Source organism: Doryrhamphus excisus, linkage group LG4 (assembly GCF_037039965.1).
Source record: "Doryrhamphus excisus strain RoL-2023G ecotype Guam linkage group LG4, RoL_Dexc_Guam_v1.1, whole genome shotgun sequence".
NCBI classification, from domain to species: domain Eukaryota; kingdom Metazoa; phylum Chordata; class Actinopteri; order Syngnathiformes; family Syngnathidae; genus Doryrhamphus; species Doryrhamphus excisus.
In genome coordinates, this window is record NC_136360.1 from 19,246,675 (window position 1) to 19,263,598 (window position 16,924).

General features: G+C 39.4%; 1 protein-coding gene across 9 annotated transcripts in view; it reads right to left on the reverse strand.

Annotated features, from left to right (window-relative positions):
• Positions 1-16,578, reverse strand: part of ttll7 (tubulin tyrosine ligase-like family, member 7) — a 114,804-nt gene extending 98,226 nt beyond the window's left edge. For all 9 annotated transcript variants that reach the window (XM_058072666.2, XM_078790330.1, XM_078790332.1 and 6 more), the window contains exons 1-4: positions 16,247-16,578; positions 7,476-7,833; positions 5,516-5,641; positions 1,990-2,111 (exon numbers count right to left, since the gene is read on the reverse strand). In XM_058072666.2, coding sequence (XP_057928649.2) covers positions 1,990-2,111; positions 5,516-5,641; positions 7,476-7,500 — 273 coding nt within the window. In that variant the 5' untranslated portion in view covers positions 7,501-7,833; positions 16,247-16,578. The remainder of the gene's footprint in view (positions 1-1,989; positions 2,112-5,515; positions 5,642-7,475; positions 7,834-16,246) is intronic.
• Positions 16,579-16,924: the final 346 nt, after the last annotated feature.

Consider the following 16,924-nt stretch of genomic DNA (forward strand, 5'->3'; position numbering starts at 1 on the left):
GCACAAGAAGACGTGATACGGTATGGTTGTCCAAACTTTTTCCAGTCAGGGCCACATGGTGCAAAATTATGCTAAGGGGTAGCATATTTTCCAGACTATAAGTCACACTTTTTTTCATAGGTTGGCTGTTCCTGCGACTTATACTCCAGAGCGACTTATTAATGAAGAAAGTGTTTATTTACATAAACACTGGACATCTTCTCTGTTTATGTTTATTTTTCGAGTAGCTGAATAACCATTGTGTTAGCATATCTTACATCTATTCAGCCTGTTCTTTATTCTTTTATTAATGTTAGAGCTTGCTTTCCAAGATGACGTAATGTCTGTTTTTGGTCAAGTAGTTTGTAAAATAAATTACCTGCAAAAAATGCAGTTTATACTTCAGTGCGACTTATGTATGTTTTATTCTACCCAATTATGCAGTTTTGGCCTTGTGCGACTTATACTCCGGAGTGACTTATAGTCCAGAAAGTATGGTATATATATTTCAAGAAAAAAGTGCATTTAATTCTTGTGTAGTCGGTGAAAAATCCTATTTTTATATCAACTTCGGCCTTTGCTCTTTTTTTTTCACATTTTTGCAGTTTTTTTCCAAATATTTCAACCTTTTTCCTAAAATTAAAAAATGTAAATTTTCTTCTTGTAACATTATGACTAATATTTTGACATTGTTCACACCATATAATTTTTTCTCCACCCAATTGACATATTGACATATACATGGTGCATTACGTCAAAAGGCGCACAGTAATCCCTTGTTTATGTGATTAACTGGTTCCAGACCCGACTGGGATAAGTGAATTTCCACCAAGTAGGATTCCCTATTTATGAATGGAATATATTGCTAATTTGCACATGTTTACAGCCTTCTAAATAGGCTTTGTAACATTATTAGAGCCCTCTAGGCATGAAGTAACACCCCTACAGTCACCTATACAGATTACCAATATAGTAGACATATAGTAGACATTCATTCATTCATTTTCTATCGCATATACTCACGAGGGTTGCGGGGGTGCTGGAGCCTATCCCAGCTGTCTTTGGGCTCGAGGCGGGGTACACCCTGGACTGGTGGCCAGCCAATCACAGGGCACATATAGACAAACAACCATTCACACTCACATTCATACCTATGGACAATTTGGAGTCGCTAATTAACCTAGCATGTTTTTGGAATGCGGGAGGAAACTGGAGTACCCGGAGAAAACCCACACATGCACGGGGAGAACATGCAAACTCCATCCAGAGATGATCCAGGGTGGGATTGAACTTGGGTGTCCTAGGTGTGAGGTCTGTGCGCTAACCACTTGTCCGCCATGCAGCCAGTAAAATTACAGCTGTTTTCCATTTCTGCTTTAAATGTTTAACACAAACAATTTCAACGTTCTTCTTGTACATTTTCTTCTCATAATGATGACTTTATTCTGGGGGTGACCAATATTGGCTTTTTTTGACGTAAACTGATATGCCAACTGTCAATATCAGCCAATGCCGATATGCGTAACATGACATATCTCCTGTGGTGGAATGAACACATATGTGTTGTATACAGCATTTGTTTTAAAATGATGATGATCGGGAAAAAAATCAGATACCGATATCAGCCGGTATTTGCTGATTTTTCCATTTTTGCTGTTGAAAAATTCAGCTGTTATGAAACAGAAATGGTGTCAACATAAGATAATTGGAGTAAAACGCCCTTTGAGGGAGATCCTCTTATCATTGGATGTTCAAACCACTGCATTCATCCTACACGCATGTTACTTTTTACAAGAATCTCTTTCACCTTTTCCCTTAAAGGAATACTTGGGGAAAATCCTCCCTCAAGCACTTGGAAGGACAGGTTTATAGGTTTTAATGTTTTGTTTGAGCAGTGTTAAGCAGTGTGATCTTCTTCAGATGATTCTATTTTGCCTAATAACTTTATGGAGCCATATAGCCTGCTGTGGTTTTCTTTACAAATGTGCTGACGGAAGCCATGCAGAGTACCTGATAATTCCTCAGCTCAGCAATTTTCTCATGCTGTACGGCCGAATCATTCCAGATGAGGTTGGCGGTCTCGTCTTCGTCTCTCGTTTTGAGAAAGCCCATCTCGCTGATGACGATGCGGACTGGTTGGAAGACATTCGCATTAGATTGGAATAGAATAGGCAATAGTCTTAGAATAGAATAGGCTTTTCATTGAAGTTCCATTCCAAGAGTATTGGATGAGTTGTATTATAATAATATCAGCACACAGATTTATATGTCACTATAACAGTAAGATTCCTTATTTATGAATGGCATAAATGGCAAGTACAGAAAATCTACAAAACCTTCTAAATACAGTTTTTAGCACTATTACAGTCCTTTAAACATGAAATAACACCCCTAAAGTAGTCTTAAATACGGTTTGTAACATTATTAGAGCCCTCTAGACATGAAATAACACCCCTAAACTAACCTTTACACTCCTATTACACAATATAGTAGGCATCTATCCATCCATTTTCTATGCTGCTTATCCTCATTAGTGTCGTAGGAGTATGCTGGAGCCTATTGCAGCTGACTTTGGGCAAGAGGTGGGGTACACCCTGGACTGGTTGCCAGCCAATCGCAGTGCGTATATGCAAACGGTCTAAAATATGGTTTATAACATTATTAGAGCCCTCTAGACATGAAATAACACCCTTATAGTAATCTTGACACTCCTATTACACAATATAGTAGATATCCATCCATTTTCTATGCCGCTTGTCCTCATTAGGGTCGTCAGAGTATGCTGGACTTTGGTATGCCAGCTGACTTTGCGCGAAAGACGGGGTACACCCTGGACTGGTCGCCAGTCAATCACAGGGCACAAATATGCAAACAATCTTAAATATGGTTTGTAACATTATTAGAGCCCTCAAGACATGAAATAACACCCCTATAGTAACCATTACACTCCTATTACACAATATAGTAGATCTATCCATCCATTTTCTATGCCGCTGGAGCCTATCCCAGCTAACTTTGGGCAAGAGGCAGGGTACACCCTGGACTGGTCGCCAGCCAATCGCAGGGCACATATATACAAACTGCCTTAAATACATATTTATTAGAGCTTTCCAGACATGAAATAACATCCCTATAGTAACCTTTTACACACACTCCTATTGCACAATATAGTAGACATCTATCCATCCAAATGTGTAATAATTTGACAGCCCTAAAAGGCATCTGCTACTCCTTTCACATTTTCCATGCACAACTTTTATTTTGTCTTATATATTGCTTAAAAGGAGTGTAAAGGTGATTATAGGGGTGTTATTCCATGTCTAGAGGGCTCTAATAATGTGAAAAGCGTACTTACAATGTCGTAAACAAAAACTACGTAAATATTACATTTATAAATGCGGAATCCTACTTCCCAGAAATAAACAAAATAATAATAAAAAATCATTCATTTATTTTCTATGCCGCTTATCCTCATTAGGGTCGCGGGAGTATGCTAGAGCCTATCACAGCTGAAAGGCGGGGCACACCCTGGACTGGTCGCCAGCCAATCACAGGGCATATATAGATCATAAATACAGTCTTAAATACAGTTTGTAACATTATTAGAGCCCTCTAGACATGAAATAACACCCCTACAGTCAGCTTTACATGACTATTACTCAATAAGGTAGCCATAACAAGAGAAAATAAGACATCTTTTTAACTTGTGGTGAGAGATTACAGTAACGGGTTAATTACGATTCATAAAAACCCTACAGTTAATTCCCTGTACAATACATGAATTGTCCTGAATGCATTCAAATCCCACTGGAAAGTATATAGTATGAGAGATAGGTGGTGAGCCCATTTGGACATGAATCCACCAACTATTCATTATTTAGCCAGTAATGAAAGATTCATGTGCCCGAACGTAATGACATATTCATTCATTTCTTCAAAAACCTACACAAACCTGACGCCAGTCTGCCTAATGTTGCATGCTGGCGCTTGAAAGGGAAAAGCATGTTTCCAATGCGACTTCATCAATCTGCTGGTGCTGGTGGATGTTAACTGTATTTTCATAACTAGAACAGGGCCTGTGCTTACAAGATATTTGTGCGGATACTGACATGAACATAAAATATCGGTTCACATCGGTATGTTTTTTTCATGCTCCACACGGATCAATCAATCAATCAAACAATCTGGATTACGTATGTGATACACTCAATTGTAATCTGATGCATGTTCAAATGAAATTAAACCATTACCATTACCAATTAACCATGATAAACGAGGGACTAGTGTTTTGGATATTTTTAGGCCCCATTCATAAAACCTTTTAATCAGTTTACGTGGCCCCCTCAGCAAATTACACCATTCTTTGATCTCGCACCTTTGTGCGTAATTCAGTCCATTCTAAAACAAACTGAAAAAAGGAAAGAGCAAAAATGAGCCATCCATTTACCTTTTAGTGTTTATTTATCCTGGTAATAGCACAGCTCTACCCTGAAAATGGCTAGCATGAGGGTCTCATCACAGCAAGCCAAGTGATTCACAGCATGACTCTCATCTACATGCCGGATCCCGACAGCCCCAAATTTCTCCTCCACTGCTGCTGACTCCTTTGTTTCAAAGGTTGAAGTTCACCCCTGAGAGCTTTGCCGCCGTGCAATATCACAAGCATGTGAGGATTGCTTACTGAGCTCTTTTAAGCCCATCTCTAAGACAAAAAAAAAAAAAGAAACACTCACCGCCACGTTAGATTACCTTCAGTAAAGATTTAGCTATGTATGTTTGCCAGGGTTGTCTCCACACGAGCACTTTCACCGACCTGAAACTTAATTAGCTTTCATATCAGATGTTAAATGTCACCATTATGCCTTCCGAAACAGCAAAGGGGCATTGTTCGGGAGTGACTGACCCTTATTGAGTCCACTTTTCCCAATTTGACGTCCACATTACCAAATGATGGCGCTGCCCAACATTTCCATGGCTATATTAGTCATTTTCTTACTGCAATTAGGATTTTTCCCAATCTAGTGGAGCTCTGGAAAATGACTAACTGAATTTACAGCAGTAATACCAGTGAAAAGACTCTTATAATGTGCGGTACTGTGCCAAAGTCCAAGGCCGGGGTCTCAAACTCAAATTTCCTGGGCGCCACAGGAAGTACACTCCGGGTCACATCAAGTATTACACAAAAAAAGGCTTTCAAGTACACTGGGACCTTGGTCAGCATCATCAATCCGTTCCAGAAGGGCTGACTCAAACCAAAATGTACTCAATTCCAGTGGAGTTTTTTCAGAAATTATTAAAAAATGTGAAAATTTCCCAGCATGCCTTGCAGCTCACACTGCATGTTCACATGTTGATTATTCCCCTTGATAGTCGTAGTTAGCCTAGTTGTGTTTAGTATAATTGTTCTTAGCGTTCTATCTTTTTACTGTGTCAAACAAGTAGTCTTGACCGTAATGTAATCTTGCTTATAGTTCAGTTTGGAAATGATTGTTGTACCAAAATACCATCTCTGAAAAAGCTTTTTTCAGCTTCATACCTATCTCATATTTGGTTCCGGCGACATTGGCGCTGATGATGCCCTTCTTCTTTTTGCTGCGCACCTTCCTCTTGCTGTGATAGGAGCCCACAGAAGGCAAGTTCACGGGGGATGCTCCGTGATCCTCTGGAGGAGAAGACGGCACACGTCAGTGCGAGATGTCGTCACAGCATGCAAGCAAGAGTGGAAAGGCACCTCACGTCTGCAGGGAATTATACGCTGGTGTAGTTACTAACATGCACGGGTCGTCCTTGGTTGTGTGTTGCCCATTCATTCAGTCATTCATTCATTTTCTACCTCTTATCCTCACGAGGGTTGCGGGGGTGCTGGAGCCTATCCCAGCTGTCTTCAGGCGAGAGAGGCGGGGTACACCCTGGACTGGTGGCCAGCCAATCACAGGGCACATATCGACAAACAACCATTCACACCCACATTCATACCTATGGACAATTTGGAGTCGCCAATTAACCTAACATGTTTTGTACCCGGAGAAAACCCACGCATGCACGGGGAGAACATGCAAACTCCACACAGAGATGGCCGAGGGTGGGATTGAGTGTGTTACCCAGTGTACTCTAAATGAATTCAAAACATCATTTCTGTCCGTGAACGCGCGACTAAGAATGCAGTGCTGTATATGGATGGGTAGCATACGTTAAGCACTTCATTTTGTGTCCCAATTAGCAAAGAATGCAAAGAACAATTAGCAAATGCCAAAGAAAAGGAAAGCCGATATGTTGGCCACTATTTTGGTCCCAACTGTGGGGTGCATGTGTGGCGCACGACACACATATGGAGTCCGCAAGTGCGACGTACAAACAAACCAAGCCGCGTTGGCCGTACGGACGAGGCACAAAGACGTACACGACCACTCAAAAGTTTGGGATCACTTGCAAATGTCTTTGTTTTCCAAAGAAAAACACATTTTCCTGCATTTCACAAACATTTTTTTCCATTTCACAAACATTTTTTTCCATTTCACAAACATTTGTATTCATTTCACAAACAATGAAAATGAACTAGATGATTTTCAAAGGAGGATGTACATTTCTGCATAGAGGCCTACTATCAACAACTGTCAGTCCTCTGCATCAATCTCCTGGAATGGCTGCTAATCCAAGTTAATTACCCAATTTAGTCGACAGAATAAGACAAAATACGACATATAAGACATAGAAAACGCGTTTACCAACTTCTAAATACAATTTTAAACATTATGAAAGCAACAACAACATGAAATAACTCCCCACAGTCATCTTTATACTCCTATTACCCAATATAGTCAACATAATAAGACAAAATAGGACAAGACTAAACTAAACTTGGCTGCTAATAAGTTTATCATTTTATAAGGCTAATAGATTATTAGAAAATCTAAAAATCTAAACTAAAACTAAAATCTCTTACCATACTGTTAACTACTCCCTTCAGAGAGCAGCACAAACTGGGTCTCACAAGGACAGAAAAACGATGTACAACTGTGCAAGAAGACAAATATCTGAGAGTGTGTAGTTTAAGACAAAGACGCCTCACAGGTCGTCACCTGGCAGCTGCACTAAATAGTAGCCGTCAAACACCAGTGTCAGTATCAACAGTGAAGCGGCGACTTCAGCATGCTGGACTTCATAGCAGGACTGCCAAGAAAAAGCCATATCTCAGACTGGCCCAAAAAAATTTCCAAGTGATCCCAAATTTTTGAGCGGTAGTGCGCGAAGTCACACAAATACACATAAACGTGCATTTCTTGCATGGTATGCATGTATAACTGTAGGAGCCCGTTGTGATCTCGACTTAGCAACAGAACTCTTTGGTAACCCGATGACCTCCTGTATTATGTTTGTTTGCAGTGTTTTCCAGACGGAACAACATAATAGTGTATGATCCTTATGTATCACAGTACACAAGTTGTATGTGTGCATTTTTTTGTGCAAGAACGGTCAGTCCGGCATATCTGACTCACCTCCATCATTGGGAGGCGAGGGCATCTCCGGTGCCGGAGGTGTGAGGAGAGATGCCAAGCTTCCTGCCAAACGTGGCAGGTGGGTCCCTCCGAGGACACGCTCGAAATCACAGCAGATAGTCGTCACGGTCTCGGGCTGCGTAGACGATGTGTTTCAGTCGGTGGATCATCTGAGCATCTCCCAGGTGCCTTCCAGCAGGGATGAGAGCGGCGGTGGTCCGGGTGGAAGTTTGAGGAGGGTAGCGGTGATGGGAACAATTGATGGAAGAAGAGGTCGGAGGCACGAGTGGGGGTGATGGGGAGGGAGAGTGCAGGGGGGGGTCTCAGGAGTGTACACAGGCCCAGCTTATTTACAGCTCTGTGTGGGAAAAGGCAGGGAGGCGGGAGGGGGGGGGGGTAATACAGAGATGGATAGGAATGCATGAAGAAGAACAGAAGATATTTTACAGCTGTTCCAGGGTGCTACAGTAAGCACACAGGTTATTTATTTATTGTGAGCGTGGGGGGTGTGGGGGGGGGGGCAAACCAAACCATAGTGAAACATGAAAGGATGCAACTTTGCCACTTTGATATTATAAGATGTGATTTTTTTAATCTAGATTAGAGATAAAACTGCATCTCAGATTTGCCATATAGATGAACATTTTTTTATTCTTTTTCAACAATTTTGGTAAATGTCCTTTATATTTTGGCTTTATTCCCATAATAATATAACTTTTTTCCTCACCTAAATATTGAGAAAATACAAATATATTGTGTTTTGTTTCATAAAATTACAACTTATACAAAATAAAACTAAATTTATATTTCATCTCTATGTTACTAGAATTACATTATTTTTCCTCATAATATTATTAATTTATTCTAATAAAGTTGTTTTTTCTCTGAATATTTTGATCAGATTTTTTTTTCTGCTGTTGTTTTTTTTTCAATTTTCCAACAGTTCCAACTTTCTTTTTGACTTATAATTTGTAACTTTTTCCACAACCTAACTTTATTTGTTGTTTAATTTGTTTCTCATTTTATGACTTTTTTCAACTCCATAATATTTAAACTTTATGCTATTCAAACGATGATAATATTGTGATGTGATTTTCATAAAATAAAAACATTCTCTTAAAATTTTGACTTTATTGCCATTAAGTTACGTTATATTTCTAGTTAAGTTATACTTTTAGAATGTGCCGCAGGCCAGTAAAATTACCCCAGCACTGCTTTAGCGTATTCAAATTCACTAAAGTCCACAAGTTCGTGTCAATAGGTAGCATAGCAGAAAACAGGGAACTTTCATTTTTTCCTAATGTGATGTTTCTCTCGCTCATATTCTCCATTGTAGGTTAACCATGCACATTTATTCTTGTCACTTGTAACTTTTATGTTAACTTGCAAAGAAAGTTGGTTCGACACAAAGCAACTTTGTGTTGGATGTGACTGCACGGCTTGAGAGGTCATTCACGCAGATTTCACAGCAGTTTGTCAAGTGGACGCGTCAGGCTACCGACAATGTGAGGAATTAACGCTCGTCCTCTGCCAAATTCCGGTGTCTGCGAGCAGGCCCGAGAAACAATTGCTGTTTTCTCAGCCGTCAGCCGTTGCTGTCACTTATTATCCAGCCGTGCCTCGGAAAGCGTGATAGTTCTTGAAGCACATCATTGTTCCTTGACTGTCCTCAGGTGGGCAACATACTATCTTGTCCTGCCATGACGGCGTAAACCATGGCTAAAAGTGGCTTATTAGTTATGTATAAACCTCAAGGATGTGTCAAAAAACAAAACAACAAACAAAAAACAAGAAGCATTTAACAAGATACTGTTACTGTTACGGTTTTCATATGCTGTCTCAGTTATCATAGAATATTGTGCATGACAAACTAGTCACTAGTTTGCTGTGTACCATATCATTCCTGCTAAATGGGGCCAAAAAAAGTTGCAAGTGACAGCAATTGAAACCCAACTCAATTCAAGAAAACTCAGCGCAAAGTTGTAAGATTACACTCCCCCTTACACTCCTCGCTCTATAATCTTTGCAGTCTTCACCCAACTTCAGCAAAGGCATCAGTGATACTAAATGTTCACTTATCAGTTTCATTCCTCATGTTTAATTCAACTTGAATTAATTTAATTATAATTATCTCTAAAAAAATTATTTTTGTGTTAATATTTATGATTTCCAATGAGAAACAATGCTTTGGTTTTCATACGCACCAAAAATGGAGGTACCACTGTATTGCATCCAATAGAGCTGGGTGGATCAATCCAAATATCGTTATTATCAATATCAGAGTAATATTTGCATTGGTTTGATGCTAATGTAATGGGATTGATATTTCTCAGTTTAATTTATTTTTACAAATACTTTTATTTATTATTCTTGGACACACAAGAACCAATGGCAGGTTTTGCTTTTAGATTTTATTCATATTAAAATATTTTTTTTAATTAATTACAATTTTATTAAAATATTTATCTAATATACAAATTTCAATTTGAATATGTATTAATTCTGATTATAATCATGTTCAACACATTCAAAGTAAAAACATTACAAAATAATTCAGTGATCTTGAAAAATGCTCAGTTAAAGGGGACCTATGATGCTTTTTCCACTTTTCTGACCTATAACTGTCGCTAGCATGTTGTATTCCCGTGTTAAACCATGTCAAAGTTTCAGATAATGAGGTTTGCGTATTTGTGAGCCCTGAAAGAAGTTCGGGATGGCTCAAAACGCTCAGTTTTAAAAGGTGTGGTAAAACTTCCCCTTATATATAGAGGCGGACTTCCTTATATGGGCGTGTCTGTCAGCCAGTTAAACACTCTACCCTTTTCTGTTCACTTGCTAACAAAGCCACACTTGTTTCCAATTCCTAACAACACAACCATCAAGCACAAGTGGTTGGAGTTCCCGATTTCCTACCAGCAAAAGAAATCTCTCATTAACTCCTATAAATTAGCGGTGAAGTGTTCCTACGCACGTGTGTGTGACCAACCACAGCAGAATGGGCGTGCCTGGGGGCGGGCCGTGGGTGAATCCATTAAAACAGACCATTTTACAACTATAGAGTTGTTTGTGCTGGTTATTGTGTGTAGCTGCTCTATAGGAGTCCACAACTCAGTACTCAAAAGAGCCCAATAATGAGCAGAAGGTATCTGTATGGATATTGGTGATACAGTCCATGCACGTATACTTGGTATTAGATAAACACCAAAAGTTGTAGTATCACCCGCCTCTATATATAACAAAGTCTTAAAAAATTAAAATTCTCAGAAAAAATGCAAACAAAAGAGTTGTTGTCAATTCATAACAAACATAAAGATTCCATAATGTATTTGGACATTATCACAGATAATGTCCAGCATTCTTTCTCCTCCATACAGAGACCAACATTGCCCTCTACTGGTCAGATGCAAACCCCACCACTGTCCACACACACACGTTCCCCATCTATTGATACACAAAGAATATTCAGACATACAGTACACTTCCCCCATTGATCCAATCAGTATCAAAAAAGTGAAACAATCATTATTATCATTACTTTGCATCATCATTGAACGTCACTCTCGTTGGTCTTTTTGACCCAGTGACCCATCGATTCAGACTAGACTGGAATGAGTTTAGCAGGGAGCCAAAACACCAACAACAGTCCACGTGATGAAGTGAGGCAAGCTGTGCTTTTGACAATACACCGGCCCAACCCACCCACCTCCCAGTGGCTTGCTGGCTTTCTGTACGGTAGGCAAGGAAGGAACACTCTCTCTAGAGGACCAACACACCTTGATGTCATGTAAAACCCCCTTTGGAGACGACCCCATATATATACATATACTGTATATACAGGATATGATGTATGTATATATAAACGACCACTCAAAAGTTTGGGATGACTTGGAAATGTTTTTGGCCAGTCTGAGATATGGCTTTTTCTTGGCAGTTTTGCTATGAAGTCCAGCATCCTGAAGTCACCGCTTCACTGTTGATACTGACACTGGTGTTTGACGGCTACTATTTAGTGCAGCTGTCAGGTGACGACCTGTGAGGCGTCTTTGTCTTAAACTACACACTCTCAGATATTTGTCTTCTTGCACAATTGTGCATCGTTTTTCTGCCCTTGTTAGACCCAGTTTGTGCTGCTCTCTGAAGGGAGTAGTTAACAGCATGGTAAGAAATTTTAGTTTTAGTTTAGATTTTTAGTTGGCTTTTCTAATCACCCATTAGCCTTATAAAATGATGAACTTGGATTAGCATTTGTTTTTCTTTGGAAAACAAGGAAATTTGGAAGTGATCCCAAACTTTTGAGCGGTAGTGTATATATATATATATACATATATATATATATATATATATATATATATATATCCACCATGTAGCCTCGGTAGAGCGCATATGAGGAAAATCACACATGAAAATGATCGAGTGATAGAGAGTGTAGCATGCAGAAGGTTGCATCATTGTATGGAAATGTAAACACATGCACACACATGCTTCAGTTCCATATGTGAAAACGGTCCTTGTTCAGGTGTTATATTTGTTATTTTGAAGTAAAACAACCCCTTTTTGTTTTGATATTTGAACTGTCACAAAAGCAAAAAATGTGTCAAACTGAAGCTGCTTTTTTCACTTTTTTAGTTAGGAACTAAACTTCCTGAAACTTACCTATGTTCTACTGCTGATTACTAAAGAACAGAAAAAGGTAGGATTTCTTTTCTGATGAAAGACAGGATTCTAATGTTTCTTTTGGTTTATAAACCCATGGAACACAACATTTTAGAACCTGGAGTTCATAGCAGGACTGCCAAGAAAAAAACATATCTCAGACTGGCCCCAAAAATTTCCAAGTGATCCCAAACTTTTAAGCTGTAAATAAATAAAAAATTGTGTTAAATAAAAATTTAATTGATTGCATTTTGGTCTTGCTCTTGTGATAGAATTCTGTGTTTGACCAGGATAAACTGGTGGAAGTTGGAATTACATGGCCGTGCAATATAACAATACAACTAAATATCAACTTTCTACTCCAAGAACTGTTACTATGCCCGTCTTCCACTGTTGCTGTGACTAGATTCGAACAACAGATGGAGCCAAACGGCCATAAAGAACTGCAGGGACAGAGAAAGTGCTGTTAAGGATTCTGAGCTCATTCAAGTCCTCTGTCTCAACACACACTTCATTGTCTTCATCCCCGTCTGTCCCAGGCCATGTCATAAACCATAACAAATAAATGTTTGTCTGTTGACATTGTATGCTGTTGCAGTACGTTGTTGTTGTCTGTAAGCGTCTGCGGTATTTAAAAATGATCTAAACATCTTTCAAGGAAGTGATTCATGTAGGTGGCACCGCAACCTCGCTTCCATACTGTATCAAAGTCAAAGACATCAAGCGCTACGAAGAAAATGCTGACTCTTTAAAAAGTGGTACCACACATATTACACTGGTCTCTTCAAGAATGTCCCAGAGGGGGGTTGTTTTTATCCTGCATTACATAAAAAACAAACATCCAAGGGAGAGAAACTAAAGAGAGGCTTGGGGAAACCTCATTTAGCTCCAAGTTCTTATCTGCAGAGGCACATTTCCCTTCTTCCTACTGGAGCTCAATGACCTCAGGAGATTTGACGTCACTAGCGTGCTTTTTCTTTGGCTTTGTGTGTTTTTATTTTTACAACTTGAACAAGAAAGAGAACAAGGCTAAATAATATGCAGTCCGTCGCTATATTGTCGGTCTAATATATGCAGTCAGGCTGTCAAATGATTGTGAATTTAAATTAGATTAATCACTCAGTTTTTAAATTAATTAATCATGATTAATCACCATTAGCGATTATGTGCGAAATATGCCAATTGTTTCATCCGCGGAGTGGAGGTTATGATTTTGCCAGTTTGTGTTATAAAAATGTAAAAAATATATATAATAATAGTGACTTCAGGGCTGCACTGCGAGTGGTTAGCGCGCAGACCTCACAGCTACCTGAGTTCAATCCCACCCTCGGCCATCTCTGTGTGGAGTTTGCATGTTCTCCACGTGCATGCATCGTTTTTTTTCCGGGTACTCTGGTTTCCTCCCACATTCCAAAAACATGTTAGGTTAATTGGCGACTCCAAATTGTCCATAGGTATGAATGTGAGTGTGAATGGTTGTGCCCTGTGATTGGCTGGCGACAAGTCCAGGGTGTACCCCGCCTCTCGCCTGAAGACAGCTGGGATAGGCTCCAGCACCCCCTTGTGAGGATAAACGGTAGAAAATGAATGAATGAATAATAACTTCAAATGTTCCGAATGAATTTGGACGACATTGTCGGGAATTTTCAGACATGGGATATGGAAGAACTGATTCAATTTTGTGTGTGATCTGAATCACTGTCTGGATTCAGGACATTTTTAAATGACTCTTTAACATTGCAAGATAGGACCTTTTTTGGCATTTGTGTATATAAATCCACAAAAAAAGGTCGGAGCACTTGAAAAAAAAAACTACCAAAAAAAGTTTCCAACAGGTTCTACAACATATCAAAGACTAGAATAATTATTTTGGTGTAAATGACTATGCCGCTCATCTGCGATGAGATGAAATGATTTTATGTTCCTATTCATATTTGCCATAGGATTGCTGGTGTTGCAAAAAGGATAGAGACGTGATGTACGTGTTTTGTGTCTTCTTTCACATAAGCGAGGAGCAACACAGTGTGGGAGAGCTCAGCCCACAACACACCGAAATACACCAACAGACACCTGAATGCCAAGCAAACACATCTGTCAACACACTCAGCCTCGCTACACCACCAGCACTGTGCTCTTACAGCGATACGCCTGCAGATACAGCCTATCAACTTAGCCCATAATTCAACACAACAGTATTCCATTTGGAACAGGGGTCTCAAACTCATTCCACTGTTCTCAAATATCTTAATTTTTAGTTTTCTACACAAAATGAGATGAAAAAATAAATAACCAATTTAACATTTCATTTAACATTAAACTTTCATATCAAGGTGGGGGCCTCAAACTAGCGTCCCGCGGCCGCATTTGGCCCCCGGGCCACAAGTTTGAGACCCCCGATTTAGAAGATCTTTGACCGGCGTTTTTGTTCCTTCCAAATAGTAGATAGCTATTGTCTTATAGAGGACCTTTGACTAGCACTTTTTGCAGTAGGCCCTTAGAGTATGAGCAGCACAGTTACCCTGTCATATAGAGGATCTTTGACTGGTGTTTTACATCCTTGAAAACAGCTGAGCTCTCCGTTATATAGAGGATCTTTGACTGGATTTTAATGTCTTTGAAAACAGCAGATCAGTCATGTCATATAGAGGATGTTTGACTGCCGTTTTTTGGGGGGGTTTTTTGTAGTAAACATAACACCACTTCTGCTGTATAGGGGCTCGTTGACTAGAATTTTTTGCAGTTGGTCCTTAAAGTATAAATGGCAGAGAGGTCCTATGATATAGAGGATCTATGACTGGTGTTTTAGGTCCTTAATAACAATACTGTGCTCCTGTCTTTGTGCAGGAGGTCCTGATACAATAGCAGTGTACTTCTGTCATATAGAGGATCTTTAACTGGAATTTTAGGTCAGTAAAAACACCACAGCATTCCTCCCGTAGAGAGAATCTTTGACTGGCTTTTTTTCCCACAATATATCCTTACCTTAATAAGACCACTTCTGCCACACAGAGGATCTTTGACTATACACTTATTGCAGTATGTCCTTACAGTATAATCAGCAGAGTGCTCCTGTCATACAGATGATCTTTGACTGATGTTTTAGGCTCTTAATAATAATACCATGCTCCTGTTGTGCAAGGGATCTTGAAGTAGTCTTTTGGCAGTAGATATGACAGGAGAACACTTCTGTCATATAGAGGATCTTTGATTTGTGTTTTGGTAGTATTTCCTTAAAAACATAAGACCACGTCTGTCATATAGAGGATCTTTGATTTGTGTTTTGGTAGTATGTCCTTAAAAAAATAAGACCACATCAGTCATATAGAGGATCTTTGATTTGTGTTTTGGTAGTATTTCCTTAAAAACATAAGAGAACGTCTGTCATATAGAGGATCTTTGATTTGTGTTTTGGTAGTATTTCCTTAAAAAGAATAAGACCATAAGACCACGACTGTCATATGGAGGATCTCTGACTGGTGTTTTAGGTCCTTAAAAAGAGTAGAATGTTCCTGTGATACAAATAATATTTGATTGCCTTTTTCTGCAGAATGGCCTTATATTAAAAAATAAATCTGTCATTTAGAGGATTCCCTGACTTGTATACTGTCAACACTACATGGCATGAATTCGTTCATATTCTCCCTAAGTGTTAAGGGGCTTAGCATGCAGCTGAACACTTTAAGAGTTATCTCACAAAGCTAAGCTAACAAGCGGTGATAGGACTAGTGCTTGCCACAGCAAAGACTGCAGGCCGTGAACTTTTTTTGAACAGCAGTGTTTCCAATTTACCTTTAAATGATATCTCTTTATGGGAGAAGCTGTGTTTTTTTATGAAAATACCCCGTAATGTCACGTCACACAACCTGAGCAGGTGTCCTCCGGAATACTGTAGTTGTTAGCGTGCTATTGCTAGCAGGAGGTCATAGTAGGAATCAAGCAATGCTACTATCCAAGAACATAGCAAGAGCTAAAATGAAGAAAAGTATCTGCTGCGTTTCGATTTGGCAACGCAGGAGAAGTACAATTAGTCCATTCATTCCATGCGTGATGCTAGGAAACAAAGACGCTGCACAATTAGCTTATATTCTTAGAGAAGGATTGGTTTAGGAGCTCGTTACCTTATCATTCAATGCAGTCAGCGTTAGCGCAGCTCCTGCTTTCTTCCCAGCCGAGGTAAGTCATCGTGCAGTTTGCTTTGTTATGCACACCCACAAAAAAAAAACACACACACAACACGGAAATTACAAATCTGTGTGTTGGAGCACTGTGGTGTGCAAGCGTGCAAGGAGCACTGGAGCGAACCCATGGACCAAACCATTTGCTGTGGAAAAAGGGTGGGTGAAGCTACCTGAATTGTTTTCAATCAAAATATGTATTATATTTTAAAACTAGAGTCTTGTTGAGGAGTTAGAAGCAGTTAGATGGCTGGGGATGTCCTTGTTGCTCCTTTTCCTCTCGGCTGAACGCAAACACTGGAAGCTACCTGGCAACAGTGTCGCTGACCGTGGTGCTAAAAATCCACCCCGTCATCATGGACGCACCCTACTCTTACGTCATCAAGCTGCCGTTCACGTTTTAGCACAGTGGGTGTCCAATGAGTGGCCTGAGAGTCATTTACTGTTATATAATTAAAACATAAAAAGTTTTTCTTTGGTTTTAATGTCAAATTGACTAAAATTGACTAAAATTTGACCTTAAAAAGTCAAAAATACATTTAAAAACAAAAAAAACAAAAGAGCAAAAATCGGAAAAGAAAAGTAATCATTTTACAAATAAAGTTATACTTTTACAACAAT